A 27276-nucleotide genomic window follows, 5' to 3' on the forward strand; every position below is an offset into this window, starting at 1 on the left:
TTGGTTCTTCTGGAGGAACGCCCTGTGAGACGGCATCTTTAGCTGCCTGGTCGGCTAGGGCATTTCCCTGTGCTTCTGTGGTATTTTCCTTGGTATGGGCCTTACACTTCAGGATGGACACTTCCTGAGGGAATTGTATGGCCTCCAGTAAGTCTCGGACTTCTTTTCCATTTCGGATAGGTGTACCAGCAGCAGTGAGGAATCCTCTTTTCCGCCATAACATACCAAAGTCGTGAGCGACTCCAAAAGCATAACGCGGATCTGTGTAGACATTAGCTGTCTGTCCTTCTGCTATTCGACATGCTTCTGACAGAGCCCGTAACTCGTCCTGTTGTGCTGACGTTCCTGAGGGTAAACGTCCTTTTGCCACTACCCCATATAAGGTTGTAACTGCCCATCCTGCTTTTCTGGTACCATTGTCAACAAAGGAGGAACCATCTGTAAACAGGATGAGGTCTGGGTTGTGCAGAGGCTCCTCTGCTGCTAAGGCTGCTTCTTCTGTTTCTTTTAAAATCTCCACGCAGTCATGCTCTTCACATTCTCCCCCCTCTTGCTCCCTCGATTCTGACATCGGGAGCATAGTTGCGGGATTAACCGGGCTGGCCCGGACGATATGGAGATTAGGAGCTTCCAAAACTGCTGTCCAGCGGGTCCATCTTGCTGCTGTCACCTGAGACATTCTATTCATAGACAGCAAAGCGTGTACGGTGTGGGGACACTTGACAATCAGCTTTTGGTCGAGGACTAGACCCGCAGTGATCATTACCACTCGACATGTAGCTTCCATGGCCCTTAGGCAACTTCCCCATCCGAGGGCTACCGCATCCAGTTTTGCCGATCCCTATGTTCTTGTGTCATGGACAAACAGGGTAAATGGCTTACCACTGTCGGGGATTCCCAGAGCAGGAGCCGAACACAAAGCCTTTTTCAAACTCAAGAAGGCCTCTTGCTGTTCTTTAGTGAGGGTGATGGCTTCTTTAGAGGCACGTTTCCCCTTTAAAATATCATTCAATGGCTGAGCAAGCTGTGTGAAGGAGTCAATCCAATTTCTGTTAAAGTTACACAATCCCAAAAAAGACCTTAGTTCCTGAATAGTGGTGGGGTTTTTAGCAGCCCGAATGGCTGCAGTTCTATCCTGGGTAAGTTCTCTCTTTCCTTGTGAAATCTTTTGTCCCAGGTATACAACCTCTTCTTGGGATATTTGTGCTTTGTCGATGCTGGCTTTATGTCCTTTCAGCTGAAGGTGATCCAGCAAAGCTCATAAATCTTGTTCATGCTGTTCTTCCGTGTTTGAAGCTAGCAGGATATCGTTTACATATTGGATGACTGTGGATGACAGGGGAGGTAATTCTCGCAAATGGCTTTGTAAAGCCATGTGGAATACCGTAGAGCTGTTGTGGAAACACTGCGGTAACCAGGTCCAAGTATACTGTTGTCCTTGGACAGTGAAAGCAAACCACTGTCGAACCTCCGGTGCCAGAGGCACCGACCAAAATCCGTTGGCCATATCTATAACCGAGAAATATTTATGTTCCGGTTTGAGGGCATTAAAAATGGTGGAGGGATCTGCGACCAAAGGAGCTTTTTGATCAATACACTGGTTAGCTTTCCTATAATCGACAGTCAAACGCCAAGTCTCATTAGATTTCTGTACCGGCCACACGGGGCTATTGGAGGAGCTATGCATTTTAATAAGTACTCCTTGTTTCTCCAATTGCTGAATAACCGGTAAGATTCCCGCGATGGCAGTTGGACTGATGAGATACTGTTTAGTGCATGGAGGCTTGGTCCCTGTAAATGACGCAGGCTCCATCTGGAGTAGGCCACAATCGTTCTTATCTTTAGCCCATATCGGGTGTTCCTTCAATTCTTCTTTCTTCAAAGTTTTAATTGACCATGTCACCCGACCATCCTCGAAATGCAATGATGAATCTATTTGGATTAGAACATCCATTCCCAAAAGGGGCTGATCTACTGGGCCTATCCAGACCGGCGTGGTTAGTTCATGTGGACCCAGCCCTATAAGTACCGGTGTTGTCCTTTTAATTTCCATTTTATGGCCCCCAACTCCATAGGCTGTACCATCCAACGACAAAAAGTCTCCATATTGTAGGGGTAAGCATGTTAATTCCACCCCTGTGTCTAAAAGACAGTCCACACCCTTATCGCCCACCCTCACGGTTATATATAGCCCATCTCCCCTTTGTTGTATTAGTGCGAGGAGGGGGACCAGAGTGGGCTCTAATCATTTTTTGCTATCCCAAGTAACTCCTTCTGTTGTTGTATTGTCAGTCGCTTAAATGCTTCTATGAGGTCGTTATCTTGTGACAAGCCTGGCTTGTTGGCTGAATTGTATCCCTGGCTGCGTCCTCTTCCCCAGCCACGATCTTGCTGTTTTGCCCTGCACGTCTTGGTCCAGTGACCTTCTTTCCCACAATAATGACATTTTCCGGGTAATTTTCCTAATGACTGTTTATCTGAATCCTGGGATTTCCATCCCATAGCCTGTACAGCTTGGACTTTAGCTCCCATATCCCGATCTAATTGGTTACATCGATCCACCAATGCTGCAAAGGTAGTTCCTCTACCTTCCCAGTCTGGTAACACTACCTTAAGCATTTTGGACAGTTCTGGCTTTAGACCTGCCACGAAAGCTGCTTTCAGGGGTCCAAACGCTTGTTCATCCATTTCCTCATCCGTATTATTCATACCCGAATGTTCTAGCCACGTGCATCTAAACCGCTCGTCATACTCCAGGACCTCCTCTGTTCCTTTCTGTTGGCAGGCTGCAATTTTTCCCCAGTCTGTCTTAGCTGGACTGAAGGCTTGCAGCCAGTGTTTAATCGTCTCCCATCCTGCATCTAATTCTTGCTCATTCTGCCCCAAAGCTTCATCTACCTTGTCGTGCAATTTTCTTCCCTGTGTTTTTGGCACCATTATGGTCAAAATTTGCACTCCATCCCAGGGATGAAGTTGATATATATTTCTTAAGCGGTCCAATTGGTCCCACGTTTTTACTCCCCCTTTCTTTGGATTGGGCAATTCCTTGGACCATTTATCAATTTTCTCTGGGTCTGCCGGAGCATGAACTAAGTATTCTGCATACACCCTTCTCTTTGTTTTTTTTGGCTCCGCCCTCATCCGCAGTCTCTTCTGATTTGACTACAACTCGTCTTTTTTTAAACGGGGCAAAGCGCACCCCTAATTCTTCATCCTCCGACCCTGTATCGTCGGAGGATTCAGAAACCGTATCTATTCCTCGGTCGTGTCTTCGGGTTTGCACTTTTAATTTATCCAAACATGGGTACCCTGGGAATTGATCAATACATTTTCCTTTTCTTATTACTGTCTCTTGACCTAATGATTTTTTACATTCTTTAATTTCACCTTTAAGATCTTTAACTTCCGCTTCCAGCTTTTCAAGTTCAAGCTTTTTCTTTCGCAGCTGTGCACAAACAGCTTGCAATTGATCCTTTGTACTGGTCAGTTCTCGATCATGTTGGGAACGCATTATAATTTCAGTCCGCTTTCGGATCTGGCCCATAACCACTAGGGACCATCTAGTTCGCTCTTTATTTTTCATACGGGTCGTTTTTCCCCAGACCCTTTTAATCTCATCCAAGGACCACTGTCCTTTGGAGGTTCCGTACTTTTGTTCAATCTTAATACAGGTTTTAGATAAGTTGAATTGTTGCTCTATGTATTCTTTCAACTGTTCGAGAATTAATTCTAGCAAAACTTCAGGTGGTGCCTGCCCACCTTTAACAGTTGTAGGCAATTCTTTGTTCTTATCTCCTGCTGCCATTATACTGAGTTCTTTACTAGGGTCTCGAGTCGTAGGCTTGCTAGCCGATCATTAGGTTGGTGATTAATTAACTAACACACCGCCGAAGTTTAGACGTCTATGGGACCTCGAGCCGACTACGAACCAGAGGGTTCGCAAACCGGAGGCTTTCGGAATCGCGTGGAAGGAGAGGCGAATTTAGACTTTTGACCGAGGACTTTTTTTTGAAAAAGAGGTGTCCTTACCTCAGTATGTAGGTCCGATGTCCAAAATTCAGTTTCTTTCCTCAGCGACCCTGCTCGCAGCGCCAAAATTGTTAGATCTCTTAATTTCCAATGAAATATGAACTCCAACGGTAGTTTTAATTTTTTAATCTTGGCAGAGAGTAACAAGCTGCTGGCTGATTGCCAGTTTCTTTGTCTTACTGAAACCACATGGTCAAAATGGCTGTATTTATGCCTGGATCAATTTACAGAAAAGAACTCACCTTCTTTGACCTTATTGGCTCAATTGAAAGTCTTTTAACGTTTTAATTGGCTCGCTACCCAAGGTCCGAAAATGTCAAGTTGATTGATGAGTTAATGCAACATGCCGAATTGCATGTAGCAGCCTTGACTTGGGGGTCTGTGAATTTTCACAGTCTGTCTAAATGCAGCCTGTTTGATTTCTCTATCAGTCTCCCTGCTCTTTTCTGGTAGCACTACGTGGTTACCCCACAACAGGCAGTCTGCCTGAATGGACAGCTCGTCCTTTCGCTGCTGGAATGGCTTGATTGGCTCTTGCATTTCAACGGGGATGCTGGCCTAGCTGCCATGCAGTACACAGTTTTTTACTAGGGACAGCAGAGGATCTTGGCTGGTCCAAGTCCTAATCTGGCAGGCCGTGACAGGTGATTTATCATTTTCAAACGCTTCCATGATCATCAACAAGTCTGCGGGTGCGCCATTTCCACCCCCGTAGCCGACTGAGAGCATCCGCACAGTTCTCGGTGCCTGGCCTGTGGCGGATGGTATAGTTTTATGCTGATAGCGCGAGTGCCCACCTTTGTATGCGGGCTGAGGCATTAGTATTTATCCCCTTGTTTTCAGCGAACAGGGATGTGAGGGGCTTGTGATCGGTTTCCAGCTCAATTTTGAGGCCAAACAGATACTGATGCATTTTCTTTACCCCGGACACACACGTTAATGTCTCTTTCTCAATCATGCTATAGGCCCTCTCGGCTTTAGACAAGCTCTGGGAGGCATAGGCAACAGGTTGCAACTTCCCCGCAACGTTAGCTTGTTGTAATACACATCTGACTCCCTACGACGATGCGTCACATGCTAGCACAAGTCTTTTACATGGGTTATACAATACAAGCAGCTTGTTGGAGCATAAAATGTTTTTGGCTTTCTCAAAAGCAATTACTTGTTTTTTTCCCCATACCCAGTTCTCACCTTTGCGCAATAACACATGTAGGGGCTCTAAAAGGGTGCTGAACCCCGGTAGGAAGTTGCCAAAATAGTTGAGGAGTCCCAGGAATGACCGCAGCTCCGTGGCGTCTGTGGACCGAATGCCGTCCGCCGTGATCTTTCTCCCCAAAAACTCCACTTCTTTGCCATGAAGATGCATTTCGACATCTTCAACTGCAACCCTACCCAATCCAGTCGCTAGAGGACCTCCTCCAGGTTTTGTAGGTGCTCAGCGCTTTCCTGACCCGTGACCAATATGTCGTCCTGAAAAACCACAGTGCATGGTACCGATTTGCGTAGGCTCTCCATGTTTCTCTGGAAGATCGCTGCAGCCGACCGAATTCCAAATGGGCATCTGTTGTAGATGAACAGTCCCTTGTGCGTGTTGATGCAGGTGAGGCCCTTCAATGACTCCTCCAGCTCCTGCGTCATGTAGGCCGAAGTCAGGTCGAGCTTGGTGAATGCCTTGCCTCCTGCCAGTGTCGCAAATAAGTCATCTACCTTATGTAGCAGGTATTGGTCCTGTAGTGAGAAACGATTAATAGTTACTTTATAATCGCTGCAATTCCTGACCGTGCCATCACTTTTGAGTACTGGAATAATCAGGCTGACCCACTCGCTGAATTCCACTGGGGAGATGATGCCCTCGCATTGCAGTCTGACAAGCTTGATTTCCACTCTCTCCCTCATCATGTGAGGTACCGCTCGCGCCTTGTGGTGAATGGGTTGTGCCTCTGGGACCAAGTGGATCCGCACCATCACCGCGGAAATGTTTCCAATGCCTGGCTCAAAAAGGGAGGGAAATTTGTTAAGAACCTGGGTACATGAGGCCTCATCGACATGTGATAGTGCTCGGATGTCATCCCAGTTCCAGTGGATTTCGCCCATCCAGCTCCTTCGAAGCAGTGTGGGGTCATCGCCTGGGACAATCCAGAGTGGCAGTTCGTGCACCATGCCCTCGTAGGTGACCTTGACCATGGCGCTGCCCAAGACAGTGATAATCTCTTTGGTGTACGTTCTCAGTTTCGAGTGGATGGGGCTCAGGGCTGGCCTGAATGCCTTGTTGCACCATAGTCTCTCAAATATAATTTTACTCATGATGGATTGGCTAATGCCAGTGTCCGGTTCCATGGCTATGGGTAAGCCATTCAATTTTACGTTTAGCATTATAGGTGGACATGTCGTCGAAAATGTGTGCACCCCGTGTACTTCAGCATCTGCCTCCTCTCTCTGAGGCTCAAAATTGCTTTGATCCACCATAGACCGATCTTCCTCTGCCACGTGGTGGTTAGAAGGTTTTTCAGAGCTTGCAGCTCATTTGCAAGCTCGTTGGAGGTGCCCCATTGTTCCACAGCTCTTGCAAATATACCCTTTGAAACGGCATGAATAGGCTGAATGGAAGCCTCCACAATGCCAACAAGGTGTGAATTGCCTTGCATTCATCCTTTGTTGGGGACTCTGAGTCATCTGGGTCACCTGAGACCTGCTGGCAGTTGCAGACTCGTGGATTCTGCCCTCTACATTTCTGCTCATAAACACAGTTCCAGTTAATTTATGAACATTGCTAGCACTTGTGTGCTGAGAGATTTGCTCCAGGTAGCCATCAAACTCACATTGTCCTGCAAGTCGCCTTAGCTCGGCGACGTAGCTCGCCACTTCCTAACCTTCAGATCGCTGGCACGTATAGAACCGATACCTCGCCATCAGCACGCTCTCCTTCAGGTTAAGATGCTCCTGAACCAGTGTACACAGCTCCTCATACCACTTATCTGTGGGTTTCACCAGAGTCAGAAATATTCTTCATGAGGCTGTAGGTCGGTGCCCCGCAGACTGTGAGGAGGACTGCTCTCCTTTTTGCAGCGCTTCCTTCTCCGTCCAGCTCGTGGGCTACAAAGTACTGGTCTAGTCATTCGACATAGGTTTCCCAATCATCACCCTCCGAGAACTTCTCCAGGATGCCCACAGTTTGCTGCATCTTTGCGTTGGATTCGTATTCTCATCGCCAGTTATTATGTTCCTAACACGGATGAGGCTGCACACAGGGAGCTTAAAGTAACAGTGACCTCAGTCTTTAATAAGACACTCCAGAGTGAGGAACAGGCCGGCTTATATACAGTGCTCCCAAGGAATGCTGGGATCCCTTGGACTTTAGGGGATGAGCTCCCTGGTGGCGGAACATGGGAGTTCCTGCTTTACAGATACACAACACCAATCATAGGGGAAACTAAAACTGGGGGACATACTTCTATAAATAAATTTCAAATTTAAATATTTAATTGCAAAGCCATTCAGTGCCCCTTTCCTGCACATGGTGTGTGGAATATGTACAGTTCCATAATGTTCACATTTAAATTCGGTTGTATCTTTTTTTGTTATTTCATGGTGACTTTCTATTGTGGATAAAAATCTAAAATAACAAACTTATAAAGTGCTGCATTATTAAATATATATATACATTCACATGGAATGACACAGTTCACAGAATAGAGGCCATTTCAATTAAACTTCCTTGTGAAACGAGACACAATTATATATTTACTTGGTTTTGAACCAATGCCTGATAAATATAGAATTGCCTTCAATGTAGATTAGTGTGAGGCAGTACATTTTGGTGGGAAAAATAAGGAGGCCACATATTTCTTGGAAAATAAGTGTCTAAATGGGGTATGGGATCAGAGGGATCTGAGGGTGCAGGTGCACAAATCACTAAAAGTACCGACACAGGTTAATAAGGCCATAAAAAAGCAAACAAAGCAGTGGAGTCCATCTCTAGAGGGGTAGAATTGAAAAGCAGAGAAGTTATGCTAAGCTTGTATAGAACCTTGGTTAAGACCACACTTGGAATACTGTGAACAGTTATAATGGGCCATGAATTGTGGCCTCTCCAGGCGTGTACGATGTGTGCACGCCCCCGAAGAGGCCCGGGTTTTGGCAGATATCTGGGTTTAGACGTGTAAGGTGCATGTTCCTAAACCCGGCACTTGAGAACTGTCAAAATGTCTTTTGATAGTTCCAACACATTCCTGGGGGAATGGCTTTCCCGGGTGGGGATTTAGGCGATTTGCCCAGCGAATGTCCTTAAAACTCTTACGCCTAGTAAAAACAGACGTAAGGCTTGCTTTTACCAGCTTAAGAATTTTAAAAGATAGAAAAATGTAATTTTATCACTAATTTTTATCTTAAAAACCCTGTCCATTGAGGTAAGTTTATTGTTAACCCTATTAAAACATTTTTGAAGCATTTTCAAAAAAAAGGTTTTTTTCCTAAAACATTTAATTTTAATTAGTTTTAAATATGTGAGTTTTTAAAACATTTATTGTGTTGTGTTTCTGTGTTTTTGAGGGTATTCTCACTGATAGTAATGGGAGCATGTACAAATGGAACTCACCATTATTATCAATCAGAATATTACATTGTGATTGGTGGTCTAGGCCCACGTGATCCCAGGATGCGTGGGCCTTTACGCTGGACTGCGCATCTAGGCCTTGGAGCTGAAGTGTTTGTTCCTACAGGACCACCAGCTACTTTTGTTAAAAACATTTTGGTTGGCGGCATCCGTCCGTGGGAAGCCTCTGACCTCAACTTTTGGCCCATTACATTATAAAAAGCAAATAGAGGCACTGGAAAAGATGCAAAAAAGATTTACTAGAATGATACCAGAACTGAGAGGTTATACCTATCAGGAAAGATTGAACAGGTCAGGGCACTTTTCTCCAGAAAAGATAAGACTGAGGGGTGGCCTGATAGAGGTCTTTAAGATTATGAAAGGTTTTGATAGAGTAGACGTAGAGATGTTTCTTCTTGTGGGAGAGATCAAAAGTAAGGGTCATAAATAGAAGCGAGTCAGTATAAGTGCAATAGGGAATTCAGGAGGATCTATACACGGAGAGTGGTTAGAATGTGGAACTCGCTACCATAGGGAGTGGTTGAGGCGAAGAAGCATTTAAGGGGGAGCTAGATAAGCAGATGAGGGGAAAAGTTATAGAAGGATATGTTGATGGACTTAATAATAATAATAACTTTTATTTATATAGCGCCTTTAACGGAGTAAAACTTCCCAAGGCAATTCACAACAGTGTTACAGACAAACAGATAAATTTGACACTGAGCCACAAAAGAAGAAATTAAGGTTTTAGGGAGTGTCTTAAAGGAGGAAAGCGAGGTAGAGAGGTGGAGAGGTTTAGGGAGGGAGTTCCAGAGTTTCGGATCCAGACAGCTGAAGGCACAGCCACCGATGGTTGAACAGTTATAATGAGGGATGTTCAAGAGGCCAGAATTTGAGGAGCACAGATATCTTGTGGGCTTGTGAGGCTGAACTAGATTACAAAGATAGGGAGGGGCAAGGCCATGGAGTGATTTGTAAACAAGGATGAGAATTTTGAAATCGAGGCATTGTTTAACCGGGAGACAATGTAGGGCAGCAGTGATGGGTGATCATGATTTGGTGCGAGTTAGTACACAGGCTGCTGAGTTTTGGATGGCTTCAAGTTTACGTAGTGTAGAATGTGGGAGGCCAGCCAGGAATGAGTTGGAGTCGTCAAGTCCAGATGAAGAAGGGTGGGAGGAGGCTTGTTTGGAGCATAAACACCATCGTAGACCTTATGGGCTGAATGGCTTGGTTCAATGCTGTAATACTACGTAATATCTTCATAGGCAGTCCCTCGGAGTCGAGGAAGACTTGCTTCCACTCTTAGCATGAGTTCTTAGGTGGCTGTACAGTCCAATACGAGAACCACAGTCTCTGTCACAGGTTGGACAGATAGTCGTTGAGGGAAAGGATGGGCAGGGAGCCTAGTTTGCCGCATGCTCCTTCTGCTGCCTGTGCTTGATTTCTGCATGCTCTCGGTGATGAGACTCGAGGTGATCAGCGCCCTCCCGAATGCACTTCCTCCACTTAGGGCGGTCTATGGCCAGGGACTCCCAGGTGTCAGTGGGGATGTTGCATTTTATCAGGGAGGCTTTGAGGGTGTCCTTGTAGCGTTTCCTCTGCCCGCCTTTGGCTCGTTTGCCGTGAAGGAGCTCCGAGTAGAGCGCTTGCTTTGGGAGTCTCGTGTCTGGCATGCGAACTATGTGGCCTGCCCAGCGGAGCTGATCAAGTGTGGTCAGTGCTTCAATGCTGGGGATGTTGGCCTGACGAGGACGCTAATGTTTGTGCGTCTGTCCTCCCAGGGGATTTGCAGGATCTTGCGGAGACATCGCTGGTGGTATCTCTCCAGCGACTTGAGGTGTCTACTGTACATGGTCCACGTCTCTGAGCCATACAGGAGGGCGGGTATTACTACGGCCCTGTAGACCATGAGCTTAGTGACAGTTTTGAGGGACTGATCTTCAAACACTCGTTTCCTCAGGAGGCCAAAGGCTGTACTGGCGCACTGGAGGTGGTGTTGGATCGCGTCGTCAATGCCTGCTCTTGTTGATAGGAGGCTCCCGAGATAGGGGAAGTGGTCCACGTTGTCCCGGGGCAAGCCGTGGATCTTGATGTCTGGGGGGCAGTGCTGTGTGGCGAGGACAGGCTGGTGGAGGACCTTTGTCTTACTAATGTTTAGTGTAAGGCCCATGCTTTTCTACGCCTCGGTAAATACGTCGACTATGTCCTGGAGTTCAGCCTCTGTGTGTGCACAGACACAGGCGTCATTCGCATACTGTAGCTCGACGACAGAGGTTGGAGTGGTCTTGCACCTGGCCTGGAGATGGCGAAGGTTGAACAGGTTCCCACTGGTTCTGTAGTTTAGCTCCACTCCAGCGGGGAGCTTACCAACTGTGAGGTGGAGCATGGCAGCGAGGAAGATTGAGAAGACGGTTGGGGTGATGACGCAGCCCTGTTTGACCCCAGTCCGGACGTGGATTGGGTCTGTGATGGATCCATTGGTAAGGATCACGGCCTGCATGTCTTCGTGGAGCAGGCAGAGGATGGTGACGTACTTTTGGGGGCATCCGAAACGGAGGAGTGCGCTCCATAGACCCTCGCAGTTGACAGTGTAAGGTCAAAGAAGGCCATGTATAAGGGCTGGTGCTGTTCCCTACATTTTTTCTGCAGCGGAGAGGCACTACTGGCGCGAATACATGACCTCATCTCTCTCGTCTGGAGGGAGGAGAGTATGCTGGGAGATCTCAGAGATGCAGTGATCATGACCACTTTAAAAAAAGGGGACAAGTCCGACTGCGGCAACTACAGAGGAATCTCCCTGTTATCAGCCACTGGGAAAGTCGTCGCTAGAGTCCTCCTCAACTGCCTTCTCCCCGTGGCCGAGGAGTCGCAGTGCGGATTTTGTTCCCTCCGGGGCACAAAGGACATGATTTTTGCAGCGCGATTATGTAATACGGTACCATGTAAATACACAATAGGTATGAATGTTGAAGTAGAATATCTATCTATCTCTGGAAAAGCTTTGAAAGTGTCACAACAAATGCAAAAGAAAATTTAAAGAGAAAGAAAAAAAAGCCAATCATTTTCCAATGCTCCCCATCTGCACATAAACAATCACACTGTAGTTGACCTCAGGAGAAAGACAATTTGGCTTCTAATTAACTTTGGGATCCATGATTAGACCTTGTGGTTTTGAAGTGAGTAGCCACTTTACGCACAGCTTTGCAGATGTACTTTACAGGCTGTAATGTTCCTCAGCTTATGAAACAGGATTATCAGCCTTCTGCTGCAGCCTGGTCTATTGAAGTCCTCATCTGAGTCCTCTGCAGCAGATCAAGTGTGCAACCTCACCCTGGCACCTATGCTATCCTTTTCCCCTGCCCTGGCTACAATGCACTTGTCTCACCGTGTGTAGATCCCGCCTCTATCCTATCCTCTAAATTACGCAGTATCATTATCTGAGCTGGTGGCTGCGACTGGGAAATCAAATGTCGGTGTGTCTTCAACTTCACTGTCGTCTTGCTCTTCCTCCGCTGCCTGGACAGGTGACAGTTCTTGAGTATGTGAAAGGAAAAAGGGAAACGTGTAGTGTTGTAGTGAGGTGAGAGGAGAAAGTAAGGAGTGCATGCTTACAACATCAGCAGCTTCTCTGTCAGAAAAGATTGTGGGACAAGGGAGAAGTGGGAAGAGAAGTAGGCATGTGTTTACCCTCATCTTCAATGGCATCAGCCCCACCGGTGGCCTCATCCGCAGCAATGGCTCTTCCCACAATGGCCACAACTGTCACCTCCATAGGGGTTAGAACATGCAAGTGCGCCACTTTCCCACCCCCCCCCCCGCCCCACCCCATTAATTCCGGCTTCCTCTAGTTGTGCTCCACCTTCTCCTGCAAGAGGGAAGTGCATCAGTGAGTGTTGTGCAATACGTTTGGGAGATTTGGTGGTCATGTTTGAATAGATGGCAGTGTGTGCAAGCTGTGAGATGTGCGTGTGTGGCTTGTAGCAGTGGTAAGTCTGTAAGGATTACATAGAATATATGGGACAGAAACTGGCCATTTGTCCCAACTAGACCATGCCGGCGAGGTGAGGTAAAGCACATGAATGTTAGGTGTGAGTCCTGATTGATAAAGATTGTTGGTAGGTGAGTGATGGGATTGTGGTGAATTGAGCAGTGGCTGAGGCTAGTGGTATAGGATATGGCATTTGAAGATGCATGAGTATATAAGGTCACTAAACTTCCTCATGCACTGCATCCCCGTTCTTGGAACTATACTCCTGGCATTGAGCTCCTCCACTGTCTCTTGCCACTGTCTTCTGAGCATGTGTCTGGAGGGCTTCCGGCCCCTGAGGGTACAGGGCATCTCTTCTCCTTTCCACCTCCTCCACCAAGAACTCCAATGCAGCATCCAAAAACCTTGGTGCCCGCTCTTTCCCATGGTTAACCATTGTTGATTGTTGCACGCTATTCCCAATGACAGCACCTTGAAAAGCCACAATGCACCTTCCGTTTAACAGGTGCAGGCTAGCAATAAGTAGTGCTAGAAAGTAACCATATTGTGTCCCCTGCTGATACGTGCAGCCAAAATCATTAAAATGAACAGGCAGCATGAAGTTGGCGTCCTGTCTGTATTCCACTGAACGTGCGCGGGTTAATCGCGCAGCTTGATTTCTGCGCTTGTTTTCGGGGGCTGACCAATTTAACCCCCAGGGTTAAATGAGCACTGGCTTGCTGTGTAATTGTGTTTAGATTTATATAAATGCACATTGAAAAGAAATTTAGTTTTCAAAATATAAGCTTTATGATTCTTTTTCTTAAAATAATATTTACAGAATCACACAAAAAAACACGTACCGGAGACATATAAATACAATCTATTAAAACCAAACACAAGCTTTAGTTTGTGCATCGGTGCAAATTCACAGTTGCTAATCAAATTAGCTTATCAACAGAATTTTAAAAAAAAATCCTCATTCACTATTTTGAAGTTCTGACTTGGTCCTCGTGCGATAAAGGAATCTTTTACAAAATTCAACTGTTGCAAACCATAAAGATAAAATACAGCAGGGACAGGCAGATTCAAGTGATACTCTAGACTTTGTTTCCCAATGAGATCCCAGCTCTTTTAATCACAAATCCCATTATTGTTTATTTGATTTTCCTGACTTATTTAAATCCCTGCGATAGCCCCACTATTTTACATTGGCAGCATTGCTCTTTGTGGAAGAGTACACTAAATCAGCATAAAGATGATCCCCTTTAAACAAACAAACAAATAAATAAATAGTAAACAAAACTTATTCCCCCCAGGAATTGTCATTCGTTTTCTCCTTTTTTTATACCTTTGCTGTGTGTCTTCTTCTTAAGTCCCTCCCCTAATTGAACAAGAGTGATTCTGAAGGACCTGCAAGTTCAGGAGTATTGCAGAATATATTTTATAGATATTCACCAAAAGGGTTGGGAATAAAACTGTAAAGGGTTTTTCATTGTGGCATTGATTGTGAAGTGAATGCTAGAGGTCTCACAGAATCGTGGCTGGAGAATGGTCACATAACCCTTGGAACGGACAAAGAGTAACAACAATTGGGAGGTGAATACAGGAAACACGTTCAAATCTAAATTCCAGCTTCAGAGATTTAGAAAATAGAGTTCTCGATGGGCCGAATGGCCTCCTTCTGTGCTGTAACCATTCTATGACTCTATGAAATCCAAAAATTCAGAGCAAGATTTCTTCCGCTCCTCTTCTTCCCCCTAATGTGCTTGAGCAATGTGTTTTTAAATATCCCCTGACACTGACCAATGCACCAGTTTAAAATATCATTAGTATTCGCAGAGATACTGCTCAGATTCTGAATTAGATCACAATTATAGAACAAATCCATATGTCGCAGCTGTGACTTCATCCAATGCTTTGCAAGAAATTCCCCTGCCATAAAAACCTAACTTTCCCATCAGACTAGTTTCAGTCATTTCTGGCTGTTGATACCCCGTGACATTTTTCTAACAGGGTGTTTATTTTGTTGCAAAGAATCTTGCGCCCATAGTGCCAAGTTGAACTTAAGAATATTGCGGTAATTTTCCTTTGACATCTGCTGACAGGCAAAGCAAGTAGGCTCCTCGAAAAAAAGCAGCCCATGCACGCAGCCCGGGCGCTTGACAGACTCATGCAGCTGCTGGAAATACTCCAAGCAAACACAATACTGAATGGCAGGATCCAGTCCCTGAGGCTAAGTGACTGATTTAAGTGAATAGTATTACCAATTCGGTCACCATAATCGTGGAACAGTATTTTCATACTTTTGTGGCTCGGACCCTGTGCTTGGAGAACAGGATGCTGGATATTAAGAGGCCAGTGGATCATTTTAAAAGTCAGATTCACCGTACTTTTCCAACAAGAAGATGTGATTTTATGCAGCATTGGACAAGTCGGCTGGTCTTGTAGAACTGTACACACCTCTCAGTTTCCAAAACAAACCACGTGTTTTAGGATTGAAAGCATTCTTTGCAACTTCGACAGTGAAGGCTTCATATTAGTGAGCTGGTTTCACAGAACTTTTTCTTGCCTAAACACATGGACAAAACATGCAAATGTAAGTACAGTTATTCTTGCACATTAGTTTGCCACACAACCTGCATACCAGCCAGACAAGGTTATCCGTGAAGATTTTACTTCAGTATATTAAATAGATACTGCCATGTGTTCTGATTTACATATCCTGGTGATTCCAAATGATCAAGATATTATTTAAGCTACCTCAGCTGCCTCAATCTCTCCGTGGCTCATCTGGCCTCCTGCATTATATTATTTGTTTCTTTCTAACCTGCCCTTCTATTAGTGTTTAAATAAGGCTGCAGGTCTTTATGATGTAACTGGAACATCAAGAATTATAATACAATCATTCCAGTGCACATGCAAATCCCTCAGTGCTGTACAACCAAGCAAGTCATCTGTGGAGTTTACTGAGCGATGGGAAAGCTATTTGGCGGTGATTTTTCTACAAGGATACTCAACCCTCAGATTAAAACAATAGCCCACGTACCTTTGACTTCAGTAAGCTGTCATTCTAAAACTTTTCTGCCTCTCTATTTTAGTCCCAGATTTTTGAGTGTTAAGGGGGTTCACATTCCATTTCTGCAGGTGTAATCATGGGATCCATGACAACTGCAAGGGCAGAAACAACACAATGCTATTGATAAAGTTATGAGATAGACTTCTTTTACATGGAGGAGGGGGTGAAATCCACCTTTCACGGGGGTGCAAAATGGGTGCTAACGGATCAACCACCTGTTCTCCACTCTGCCTGTTTTCCATTCTATTGAGAACTCAATGGAAAGGACAATTGGGCGATTGTATAATGGGCAGCAGGCCTGCTACTCCCCACCTTATGGTTCTGCTGAAGTCGAATTTCACCACCACGGTGTCTTAACCACGGGAACTAACTTGCAACAGAAGCTGAAGCAAAGTCGTAAATTTTAGCAAAGCATAATGCTGTCCTTGCCCAACATCCACCCAAGTGCACTTTCCTGGAAGGGGGGTCACTGGAAAGCATTCAGGAGCAGAACCCCCCGACTGATTTCTCCAGCCCGCACCTCATTCCATGGCCACGAGGCACCGAGGCCAATTTAAACAGCCCTCTCTGTGCCGTGGCTGAGATCAGCTACCTCGGCACAGACCAGGAATCAAAACGTCTTGAGCAGGAAGTCGTTACTTTTGACACTCACTTTCCTATACTCATGCAAAATGGGATAAAAACTTTTTCACTTACTGATAGGGTTGAGTTTCCCTTTAACAAATTGACATTCAGTTGCATAAAAACTAACTGTCCCCAGGTTTGCTGATTTTTCAAATCCCAGGTTAAATTTCTTCCGAAGGGGAGTGGGAAAATGACCCTGAGCAGCAACAAATGAGTTTACATTTGTATTTTTGAGCTTCCCTTTTCACCACTTTCTTATTTTTATGGCTTGATTGACTGATAAAAGGGGAACATGCATACAAATATTTAAGCGATAAAACATGTTTCAATAGACTAAAATGATTAAGACAAGAATAATTTCAATACGAGCACAGAAATAAAACGTCAAATATATGGGTATAGCATTTTTAATGTTTTTTTTCAGTTATAATTCTCAAATCTCTGACTACTCCTTCATATATTATAAAGTGACAGTCCCACCATTTACCTTGCTGATGCCATCTTGATTTTAGTATGTAGGACAGGATCAGAATGATCCCAAGAAGAACTGTTATAGGAACAGTGATTGCCGCAATGAGGTAACTCCTCTTTGTTGAAGGAAACTTATTAAGTTTTTCATCTGTCTCTTTTATTTCTATAAGTTAAAAAGCAGTGATAATTAAAATGTGTACACATCGGGCGAGTTTACAAGTCAATATTATAATACATTAAAATAGAAATCAATATCTGTAGTGAGTAGAAACATACACACATGAAACTAAAGGTGTGTGTTTGTGTATTACCTACATTTTGTCAAATGTTATTTGGTAACATTCTTGTGAGGTGCCTTGGGACATTGTACTAAATTAAAGATGCTATATAAATTCAAGTTGTTTAAAATATCTACTTAAAACAGTGTGACTAGTGTTTATATAATTGTTTATTTTATCTGTTGGCTCATCCTTTAACATTTAAGGGTATGGTAGCATAGTGGTTATGCTAGTAATCCAGAGGCCTGGACTAATGATCCAGAGACATGAGTTCAAATCCCACCACGGCAGCTGGGGAATTTAAATTCAATTAATTAAATTTAAAAAAAATCTGGAATAAAAAAGCTAGTATCAGTAATGGTGACCATGAAACTTGCCATAAAAACCCATCTGGTTCACTAATGTCCTTTAGGGAAGGAAATCTGCTGTCCTTACCTGGTCTGGCCTGTATGTGACTCCAGACCCAAAGCAATTTGGTTGACTCTTAACTGCCTCTGAAATGGCCGAGTAAGCCACTCAGTTGTATTCAAGGAGGCGGCTCACCACCACCTTCTCGAGGGTGATTAATGACAGCCACATTCCGTGAATGAATACAAAACAAAACAAGGAACTCTCTTTTTGACATCCTTGCTGAGATCGGAAACTTACTTGTTGCTACAGTGTTGCAGTCAACACAGCTCCGTTAATTTATTACTTAATCATTGTATTGGAGATTTTCAAAATGGCAATCAGTCTATTCTAATGAGAGGTGACAAAGGTGTAAAGGGAAGAAATAAGGTGTAATGGGAAGGTGTGATGTAATGGGAAAAAATAAAGTACCCTCTGTACATCTTTATTCAAACTGCATGCTACGTTCTCACACATATTGTACAAGCACAAACTGTGTTACCATCTTGCATGCTTACATTTATAAGTTTAGTGTGCAAAGTTAAAATACTAAGAGAACTCTTGTGATCAATGTGTGCTTATACAATGCATCGAAATGCCTATTATAACATATTGAAAATGCCAGTTTTACAAATTCCTTAAATACGGTTTGAAACGTTGCTGAACAGAAAAGAAACAAAAGTGACCTACCTTTAATTTGTAAAACAGCCGAAGTAGTCATGTTAAGTTCTTTATTCCAGAACTTGCACAAATACGTGTCATTAGTCTCTGCCTTCACTCTAAGTACGCTTCGGATGTTGTACAATCCATTTGTGCCAGTGAAGTGGGTGGTATTTGCTGTTTCGTTCAGGTCAGAACCATTTGCATAAAACCAGATAACTTCAGCTAAAGGGTATCCTACTGACTGACAAACAAACTCTGTCTCTTTACTTTCCTTTATGTTGAGGGTTTCAATGTATTCATAAGAAGCTGCAAAATAGAATGTCACAGTTTTAGATTTAATCTTGTTGTGGTTTCTAAGCCCTCTAAAGTCCTGCAGTTGCTGTTTTTCTTTTGCAGCAAGATTTAACGAAGGTGATTGACAGAAGAACCAAAGCCAACATGAGGAAAAACTTTTTTACGTAGCAAGTGGTTGGGATCTGGAATGCACTGCATGAGAAGGTGATGGAGGCAGACTCAATTGTGGCTTTGAAAAGGGAATTGGATAAGTAGCTGAAGGAAAAAAAATTGCAGGGCTACAGGGAGAGCGCAGCGGAGTGGGACTAGCTGAAGTGCTCTTGCAGAGAGCTGGCACAGGCCTGACGGGCTGAATGGCTTCCTTCTGTGCTGTAATTATTTCTATGATTATAACTGAGGTGTTTCTATTTAAAATGGTACTGAACTTTCCCTCCTTACTGCTATTATCTCAGTTTTCCACTTGGAGCTTTCTCGTATTATGGACTAACCGTCCCCGCGAGGACAGACTGGGAACCTATTTGCGAGCTTCCACTTTACAGCTGAATGTTAAGACACAAATATTGTCTAAGGTGATGGGCATTCAACCTTCCCTTTGTGGAAGCCTCTGGCCTCTGTTCTGTGCACATTTGGAATCCAGAACTCATCATGCAGCAACAACAACTTGCATTTATATAGCTCCTTTAACATAGTGAAACACCCCAAGGCGCTTCACAGGACAATTATGCGATAAAAATTTGACACCGTGCCACATATGTAGAAGTTAGCACAGGTGACCAAAAGCTTAGTCAAAGAGGTATGTTTTAAAGAGCATCTTGAAGGAGGAAAGAGAGATAGAGAGACAGAAAGGTTTAGGCAGGGTGTTCCAGAGCTTGGTGCCTAGGCAACAGATGGCACGGTCATCAATGGTTGCACGATTATACTCAAGTATGCTCAGGAGGGCTGAATTAAAGGAGCACAGACATCTCGGGGGGTTGTGGGCTGGAGAAGATTACAGAGATAGGGAGGGGCGAGGCCATGGAGGGATTTGAAAATAAGGATGAGAATTTTGAATTCGAAGCATTACTTAACTGGAAGCAAGGACAGGGTGTTACACCATTTTCCCAAAGTTACGGTGGGCGATCGGGAGAAAACCCATGGAAATTCACCCCATTAGCTAACATAAGCTAACGACTCACATTTGACCCGGAGAATGTTGGCTGAATTGTGAATGGCCAAGATGTGAAGACAGAAACTAGGAATGTAGATTAAATTACATTTAATATCTGCAAGCACTTATGACTATCTTCAAACCTATACAATACTGGCTAATGTAGATCAGCGAGCACAGGGGTGATGGGTGAGTGGGACATAAAATCAGGAATGCTCAAGAGGGCGCAGATATCTCGGGGGGGGGGGGGGGTTGTGGGGCTGGAGGAGATTACAGAGATGTGAAAGGGCGAGGCCATGGAGGGATTTGAAAACAAGGATGAGAATTTTGAAATCGAGGCATTGCTTAACCGGGAGCTAATGTAGGTCAGCGAGCACAGGGGTGATGGGTGAATGTGACTTGGTCCGAGTTAGGACACGGGCAGCCGAGATTTGGATCATCTCTAGTTTAGGTAGGGTAGAATGTGAGTGCCAGCCAGGAGTGCATTGGAATAGTCAAGTCTAGAGGTAACAAAGGCATGGATGAGGCCTTCAGCAGCGGATGAGCTGAGGCAAGGGCAGAGACGGGCAATGTTACGGAGGTGGAAATAGGCGGTCTTAGTTATGCTGTGGATATGTGGTTGAAAACATTTCAGGGTTAAATATGACACCAAGGTGGCGAACAGTATACTCCGAAGGAAACAATTCAAATCTAATTAGAATTAATCAACTTATGGAATTCCATAGCTGCTGGAGAAGATACACGAAGAAAACCTTGCCCACCTGTGACTTCCAGTGCTGTCTCTTTATAATCCAATCCATTGAGATCGATAACACAGCGGTACTTTCCTGCATCAGTAACTCTGACCTGGTTAATCTCCAGCACTGCACGTCCACTGTGCAGTTCATCTCGTAACAAGAAGACTCTTTCTCTGTATTCCAGGGGCTGGTCCTGAAGGGCTGCTTTTCCGTTTAAAAGTTGATAAACTAATTGAGACGATCCATCGCCCAGGATGTGATGCCAGTACACCTTTAGCTGGTTTGTATTGAAGTTGGATTCAACTGGAAATCTACATTCCATAGTAATGTTATTCCCATAGGATGCAGTGTAGATCGATCTTGGAGCAGTGACCATAAAAAGAGCTGAAACGACAGAATGTGGTGTTATTCAACTGTTTTAGATATAGACATCTAGGGGGTGAATGTCTGTGGCGGTTCCCCCGGACTGCTGGCGTAACTTTGGTGGACAAGTCCCGGAAACACGCCGTTAACACTGTTACACCATTTCCCTAAGGTTTTCGTGGTTCTTCCACAAAGTTACGGTAGGCGATCGGGAGAAAACCTGTGGAAATTCACCCCGTTAGTTAACTTAAGTAACGACTCACATTTGACCCGGAGAATGTTGGCTGAAATGTGAATGGCCGAGATGTGAAAACAGAAGCCAGGAGTGTAGACTAAATTACACTTAATATCTGCAAGCAGTTATGACCATCTTCAAACCTATACAGTACTGGCTAATGACAATTTCATCAGCAGCTGGAATCATACTATCTAATTCTGTTTCTTTTTGCTTATATTTTGGCCTTTATAACTGAATCTTAGCATGTTACATTGTTTCGCTAACAATTTCAAAATATCTTCTAAATTGAAACATCTCTACAAAAACATTAGAACTGTTATGTATGTAAACATTGTAACTGTGTAAGACTTGCCACCAGAGGGCGCAACTGTTGGAGGCCCAAGAGTCACCTGCACACCTCATGCAAGGGAGTATAAAAGGTTGTCTGCCATGCTGCTTAGGCACTCTGGAGTTGTATTAAAGACACTAAGGTCACATTAGTTTTAGCTCACAGTACTCAGTCTTGTGGAGTTCTTCCATTCTTAACAAGAACGACACCAGATACATTTGTCGAGAGCTACTTCAGGAAAATCCCCTCTGTGCCCGCTAGCCGGAATGTGATAGCTAAGCATGGAGGAGGGAGTCAAACAAATGAGGGCTACATTTTCTCCTTCCTTCTTTTCTTACCAGCTTTCTCCACTCCCTTCGTCTTGCCCTGAAGATTTTTACTCTTTGTAAGCTTAAACAGTGGAGAGCCAGTAGCCTCAACAGCCATGGCTGTAGGTGGGCATGAGGGAATCACAGTTCTCTTCTCACCTGACATATACACATGCACTTCCAGCAAGGGTTGCTGGATAGTCATCAGGAGCAGAAGCACTGTCAAACTTGCCCTTCACTACCTCTGAAGCTAATTGCATACTAGGGGACTGAGGGTCTAGCAAGCAGGGGGAACTGAGGGAAATCCTTCATAGTCAGGAAATGGTGTTAGGGAAATTGAAAGGACTGAAGGCTGATAAATCCCTAGGGCCTGATAGTCTGCATCCCAGAATACGTAAGGAAGTGGCCCTAGAAATAGTAGATGCATTGATGGTCATTTTCCAACATTCCATGGACTCTGGCTCAGTTCCTATGGATTGGAGGGTAGCTTATTTAACCCCACTTTTTAAAAAAAGAAGGGAGAGAAAACAGGGAATTATAGACCAGTTAGCCTGACATTGGTGAAGGGGAAAATGCTGGAATCAATTATTAAAGATGTAATAGCAGCACATTTGGATAGCAGTGACGGGATCGGTCCAAGTCAGCATGGATTTATTGAAAGGAAAATCATGCTTGACAAATCTTCTAGAATTTTTTGAGGATGTAACTAGTAGAGTGGATCAGGGAGAACCAGTGGATGTGGTGTATTGGACTTTCAAAAGGCTTTTGGCAAGGTCTCACACAGGAGATTAGTGTGCAAAATTAAGGCACATGGTATTGGGGGTAATGTATTGATATGGATAGAGAACTTGGCAGACAGGAAGCAAAGAGTGTGAATAAATGGGTCCTTTTCAGAATGGCAGGCACTGACTAGTGGGGTGCCACATGGTTCAGTGATGGGACCCCAGCTATTTACAATATACATTAATGATTTATACGAAGGAATTAAATGTAATATCTCCAAGTTTGCAGATGACACTAAGCTGGGTGGCAGTGCGAGCTGCAAGGAGGATGCTAGGAGGCTGCAGGGGGACTTGGACAGGTTAGGTGAATGAGCAAATGCATGGCAGATGCAGTATAATGTGGATAAGTGTGAGGTTATCTGAATGGTGACAGATTAGTAAAAGGGGAGGTGCAACGAGACCTGGGTGTCATGGTACATCAGAGATTGAAGGTAGGCATGCAGGTACAGCAGGCAGTAAAGAAAGCAAATGGTATGCTGGCCTTCATAGCGAAGGGGTTTGAATATAGAAGCTGGGAGGTTTTACTGCAGTTGTAAGTTGGTGAGACCACTCCTTGAGTATTGTGTGCAGTTTGGTCTCCTAATCTGAGGAAAGACATTCTTGCTATTGAGGGAGTGCAGCAAAGGTTCACCAGACTGATTCCCGGGATGGCAGGACTGACATATGAAGAAAGACTGGATCGACTAGGCATATATTCACTGGAATTTAGAAGAATGAGAGGGGATCGCATAGAAACATATAAAATTCTGATGGGATTGGACAGGTTAGATGCAGGAAGAATGTTTCCAATGTTGGGGAAATCCAGAACCAGGGGTCACAGTCTAAGGATAAGGGGTAAGCCATTTAGGACCGAGATAAGAAGAAACTTCTTCACTCAGAGAATTGTGAACCTGTGGAATTCTCTACCACAGAAAGTTGTTGAGGCCAGTTCATTAGATATATTCAAAAGGGAGTTAGATGTGGTCCTTATGGCTAAAGGGATCAAGGGGTATGGAGAGAAAGCAGGAACGGGGTACTGAAGTTGCATGATCAGCCATGATCATTTTGAATCGTGGTGCAGGCTTGAAGGGCCGAATGGCCGACTCCTGCACCTAATTTCTATGTTTCTATGTTTTCTACTAGTGTTTCAACAACAAGGCACTTTAGCAAGTTCTAGTGGCTCTTTAACTCACTCCCCGTATATACCAAGATCTAATGGTTCCATCATATGTTTTGTGTTTTACACTGGTTTATTGCTGAAATAGTGAAGTTCTTATGAGCTCAGTGTCTGATATCATACCAGTTGCCAAGGGTCGGTGAGCTCCAAGTATAATCAGTAATGATATAATCTTCATCTTTCTGAAGTTATCTGAAACATAAACACATTTTTCAGTTCATCAGTTGTATTTTAATAGACAAATGGTTACATTTATGATTTGATTGGTTGCTGAAGAAGTATTAAGCTCTGTGTAAGTACTGCATTAATCAGTTGGCTGGTGATAAGATTGTTAATGGGATATCAACAGTCATCTAGATACTTTGCTAATGATTACAATAGAGGAACAGGAAAGATTATATTCTGGAATAGGGGAGTTTGAGTTAATGAAAGCATTCACATATCACTCCATGATAAAGTGCAACATTCCCACTGACACCTGTGAGTCCCTGGCCAAAGACCGCCCTAAATGGAGGAAGTGCATCCGGGAGGGCGCTGAGCACCTCGCTTCTCATCGCCGAGAGCATGCAGAAATCAAGCACAGGCAGCGGAAAGAGCATGCGGCAAACCTCTCCCACCCTCCCTTACCCTCAACGACTATCTGTCCCACCTGTGACAGAGTCTGTGGTTCTCGTATTGGACTGTTCAGCCACCTAAGGACTCATTTTAAGAGTGGAAGCAAGTCTTCCTCGATTCCGAGAGACTGCCTATGATGATGCTTATGATGGTTTAATCATGTCCCGGTCTCCTGTCTGTGTACAGTACCCATGTATTCACGCACTGTTCTGTATTATTATGTCGTGGGTTATTTGCCCAATCAAACTGTCTTGATATCTAAAGTTCAACTCAAAATCACAGCAACTGAAGTTATACCATTTTAATGAAAACAAAAAGAAATACAAAGCAACGCAAGTCCACTCCTTCAAATGGATGAAGTTATTTGCACTAAATAAATGCTCTGATTGACTTTCCATTATCACATGACCTGATTGCTGATTGTTCCCCTTGGAAGATAAGCCACACCCAGAAGTTTCTCTGGAATGTGTAATTGGAACCATCCAGCCCAAGATCTGAGTGACTTTGCAAAGTGTAATTCGAGCCATTCTGATTTCAGAACCCATAGAGGATAGTGCTCCACAACCCAGCAAAAGTTCCTGACGCCATCAAAAATTCCCTCAATAGCCTCGCCCCTTCCGGTTTTATTCAGTACAGTTAATCTACGTTCCATTGAACAAACCCAATGCTACATTTTACCAGATGAGGATAATAAATTTACAATTTGTGATTCCATTATTGTGAGCATGAATATTTCTATCATTGTCATTGGACTGTGCTGATGCAGTTAAAATGCACATTGAAGAATGAATTTAGGATCACCTGCAGGACGTCAGAAGCTACCATTCATTAAGGGAAGGCTGTTCTGAGTTCTAACTTAATGGAACATGATATTTTCACAGTATAATGAGTGGGCCTTTGTTCAAATTGGTGAATTGCAGGGGTTTTTGTCCAGCATTATTTACAACAGAGATGAATCACAATTTTTAGATTGGGTGTAAGATTCCGTGTTTAACCCACAATACAACCACACTTGACACGTTCAAAGCAGCTCTGTTTACTGGCCACTGGCCAACTCAGAAGGAGAATGAGCCAGAGTTATACCTTGTCTGAATTCAATGAAAAAATGTTTGGTAAACCTTTGTGTTTGATTTGGGGTGGGAGAACTAGAAAAGTCGAGCAGTATTTCTGTCACAGTGAAATCAAATACATGAGCCACGATGAGATTTTGTTTAATGTTATTTAAGCCAATGCCACGGGTTTTGGAACAAATGAGAAAAGGTTTGCCAAATCTTTTTTCAATGGAAGCCAGCGCACTTTAAATGAAATGTTCCCAAACAGGAACAGCTCATCTCATGAAGACATGTAAAATCTGGGTCAGGCTTGAATTATAATTTTAATTAAAAAACACCTAGGGACTAATGCCCTCTCTGTGCAAAGTATAAAGACATGACTAAGAGATCGGAAGACTACTAGTAAGTGTAAGCAGACTTTGCAACATGCTAATTTAATTGCTTGATTTTAGAATTCTCATCCTTGTTTTCAAATCCCTCCATATTGCCCTTCTTTATCTCTCATCTCCTCCAGCCCCAACGCTCTTCTCAATCTTCCTCGCTGCCATGCTCCACCTCACAGTACCCTACAAGTTCCTGAATGGTGGTGGTCGTTGCTGTCCTGGTCTCCAACAATACGGGTCCACGTTGCTTAGTATTGTTCCAGTTCTCAGTCGAGGTTGTCGATCGCATGTGATCCACAAGTGCTCAATCCAGCTGTTTTTATCAGAGGAACAGACCTCTTCACTCATAGCAGCACACCTCAGTCTTTCTTGTTATAGACTCATAGAAGTTTATGGCACAGAAGGAGGCCATTCGGCCCATCGTGTCTGTGTTGGCCAACAAAGAGCTGTCCCGCCTAATCCTACTTCCCAATTCCTGGTCCATAGTCTTGTAGGTTATGGCACTCCAAGTACTTTTTAAATGCGGAGGGTTTCTGCCTCTACCACCCTTTCAGGCAGTGAGTTCCAGATCCCCAAAGACCCTCTGGGTGAAAAAAGTTCTCCTCAACTCCCCTCTAAACCTCCTACCAATTACTTTAAATCTATGCCCCCAGCTATCAACATAACAAAAACAGATTATCTGGTCATTATCACATTGCTATTTGTAGGAGCTTGCTGTGTGCAAATTGGTTGCCGTGTTTCCCACATTATAACCGTGACTACACTCCAAAAGTACTTTGGTTATGAAAGGCGCTATATAAATCCAAGTCTTTTGTTTTTCACTGCTAAAGGAAATAGGTGCTTCTTGTCTTGCCCCTCAAAATTGTTGTTGACAAGTACCCCCCCCACCCACCCAAACACATCCCTGCGGAGGGAGATGCAAGGGGGTGAATGGGAGAACATCCCCATCTGCTCTTGCAAGCACCAGAAAAGTGACCCAACCAACGTGGCTTTCAGTGGAATAGCCACTGTACACCAATATCTGACTCTACCTCAAGTCACCGTGATGAGCAATTATGTAACAATACAGTACTAGTAGGCATACGAATTCCTTCAGACTCAACAATACAAGCTCTTGTAAATGTCATATTAAAACTGTATAACCACACCAACACACTTTTGCATAAAATCATAACATTATGATTGTTATTTTCAGTTATCCACTTAAGTCTAATTCCACTCTCCTGATCGCTCCCTTTAATAGTGCTCCTTTTTCATGCAGCTATCTAATTCCATCTTGAAAGTAAAGATAAAATACGAAAGTCAATGTTAAGGACAGCAGCAGGTTAACAAAAAGCAGCCTGCCTTACCTTAGTCTCCTTTAGTTTGTTTGGCAGGAAGTGAGCTGCTATATCTACAGTGTGCAATGTACTGGTGCTGTGGCTGTCACTATATAAGTACAGCCCGCAAATTCCCCAGCCACAAGTTCGTCATAAGTTTCCGGACCCGTGCCGTCTGATTAATTCGCAAGCGGAGTTTCTTGCGTTCCAGTAACAATCCATTGAGAAAACCCCAGCAGAATCCAGAAACAGGGAAAATCAATCAAATTCCCTCCGGTTAATACAAAAAATCGGATCAAAAAAGGGGGTATGCAACAATATTGAAAGGTCGGCCGCAAGTTTCTTTATCTGCTGCAAACTGCGTTACTGTGTGTGAATAGCGAGCCTTCGCTTTCCTTATTATGTAAAGCTGTCTGGAAGTTGATTTCCCGGCAGTAAAGGGGGCCACAGGCTGAGTGTAGC

The 27276-nt window shown here is 44.0% G+C and overlaps 1 protein-coding gene across 4 annotated transcripts; it reads right to left on the reverse strand.

The window, feature by feature from the left end:
- Positions 1-13438: 13438 nt before the first annotated feature.
- On the reverse strand, positions 13439-26895 carry LOC139270615 (programmed cell death 1 ligand 1-like). 4 transcript variants are annotated; one of them, XR_011594875.1, is made up of 7 exons: positions 26845-26895; positions 23569-23637; positions 20295-20654; positions 18120-18398; positions 16781-16927; positions 15640-15761; positions 15098-15162 (listed from the first exon to the last, which is right to left on the reverse strand). XR_011594875.1 is itself a non-coding variant. In XM_070888456.1 (6 exons), exons 2-6 carry the CDS (start codon positions 23621-23623, stop codon positions 15125-15127), a joined length of 879 nt encoding a protein of 292 aa, XP_070744557.1. In that variant the 5' UTR covers positions 23624-23637; positions 26845-26895; the 3' UTR covers positions 13439-15124. The 4 variants fall into 4 exon arrangements, 3 of the variants coding, with proteins under 3 accessions (XP_070744557.1, XP_070744556.1, XP_070744555.1); XM_070888456.1 differs by lacking the exon at positions 15640-15761 and having other exon boundaries at positions 13439-15162; XM_070888455.1 differs by lacking the exon at positions 15098-15162 and having other exon boundaries at positions 15169-15761.
- Between the last annotated feature and the right edge of the window lie 381 nt (positions 26896-27276).

Source organism: Pristiophorus japonicus, chromosome 1 (assembly GCF_044704955.1).
Source record: "Pristiophorus japonicus isolate sPriJap1 chromosome 1, sPriJap1.hap1, whole genome shotgun sequence".
Taxonomy (NCBI): Eukaryota; Metazoa; Chordata; class Chondrichthyes; family Pristiophoridae; genus Pristiophorus; species Pristiophorus japonicus.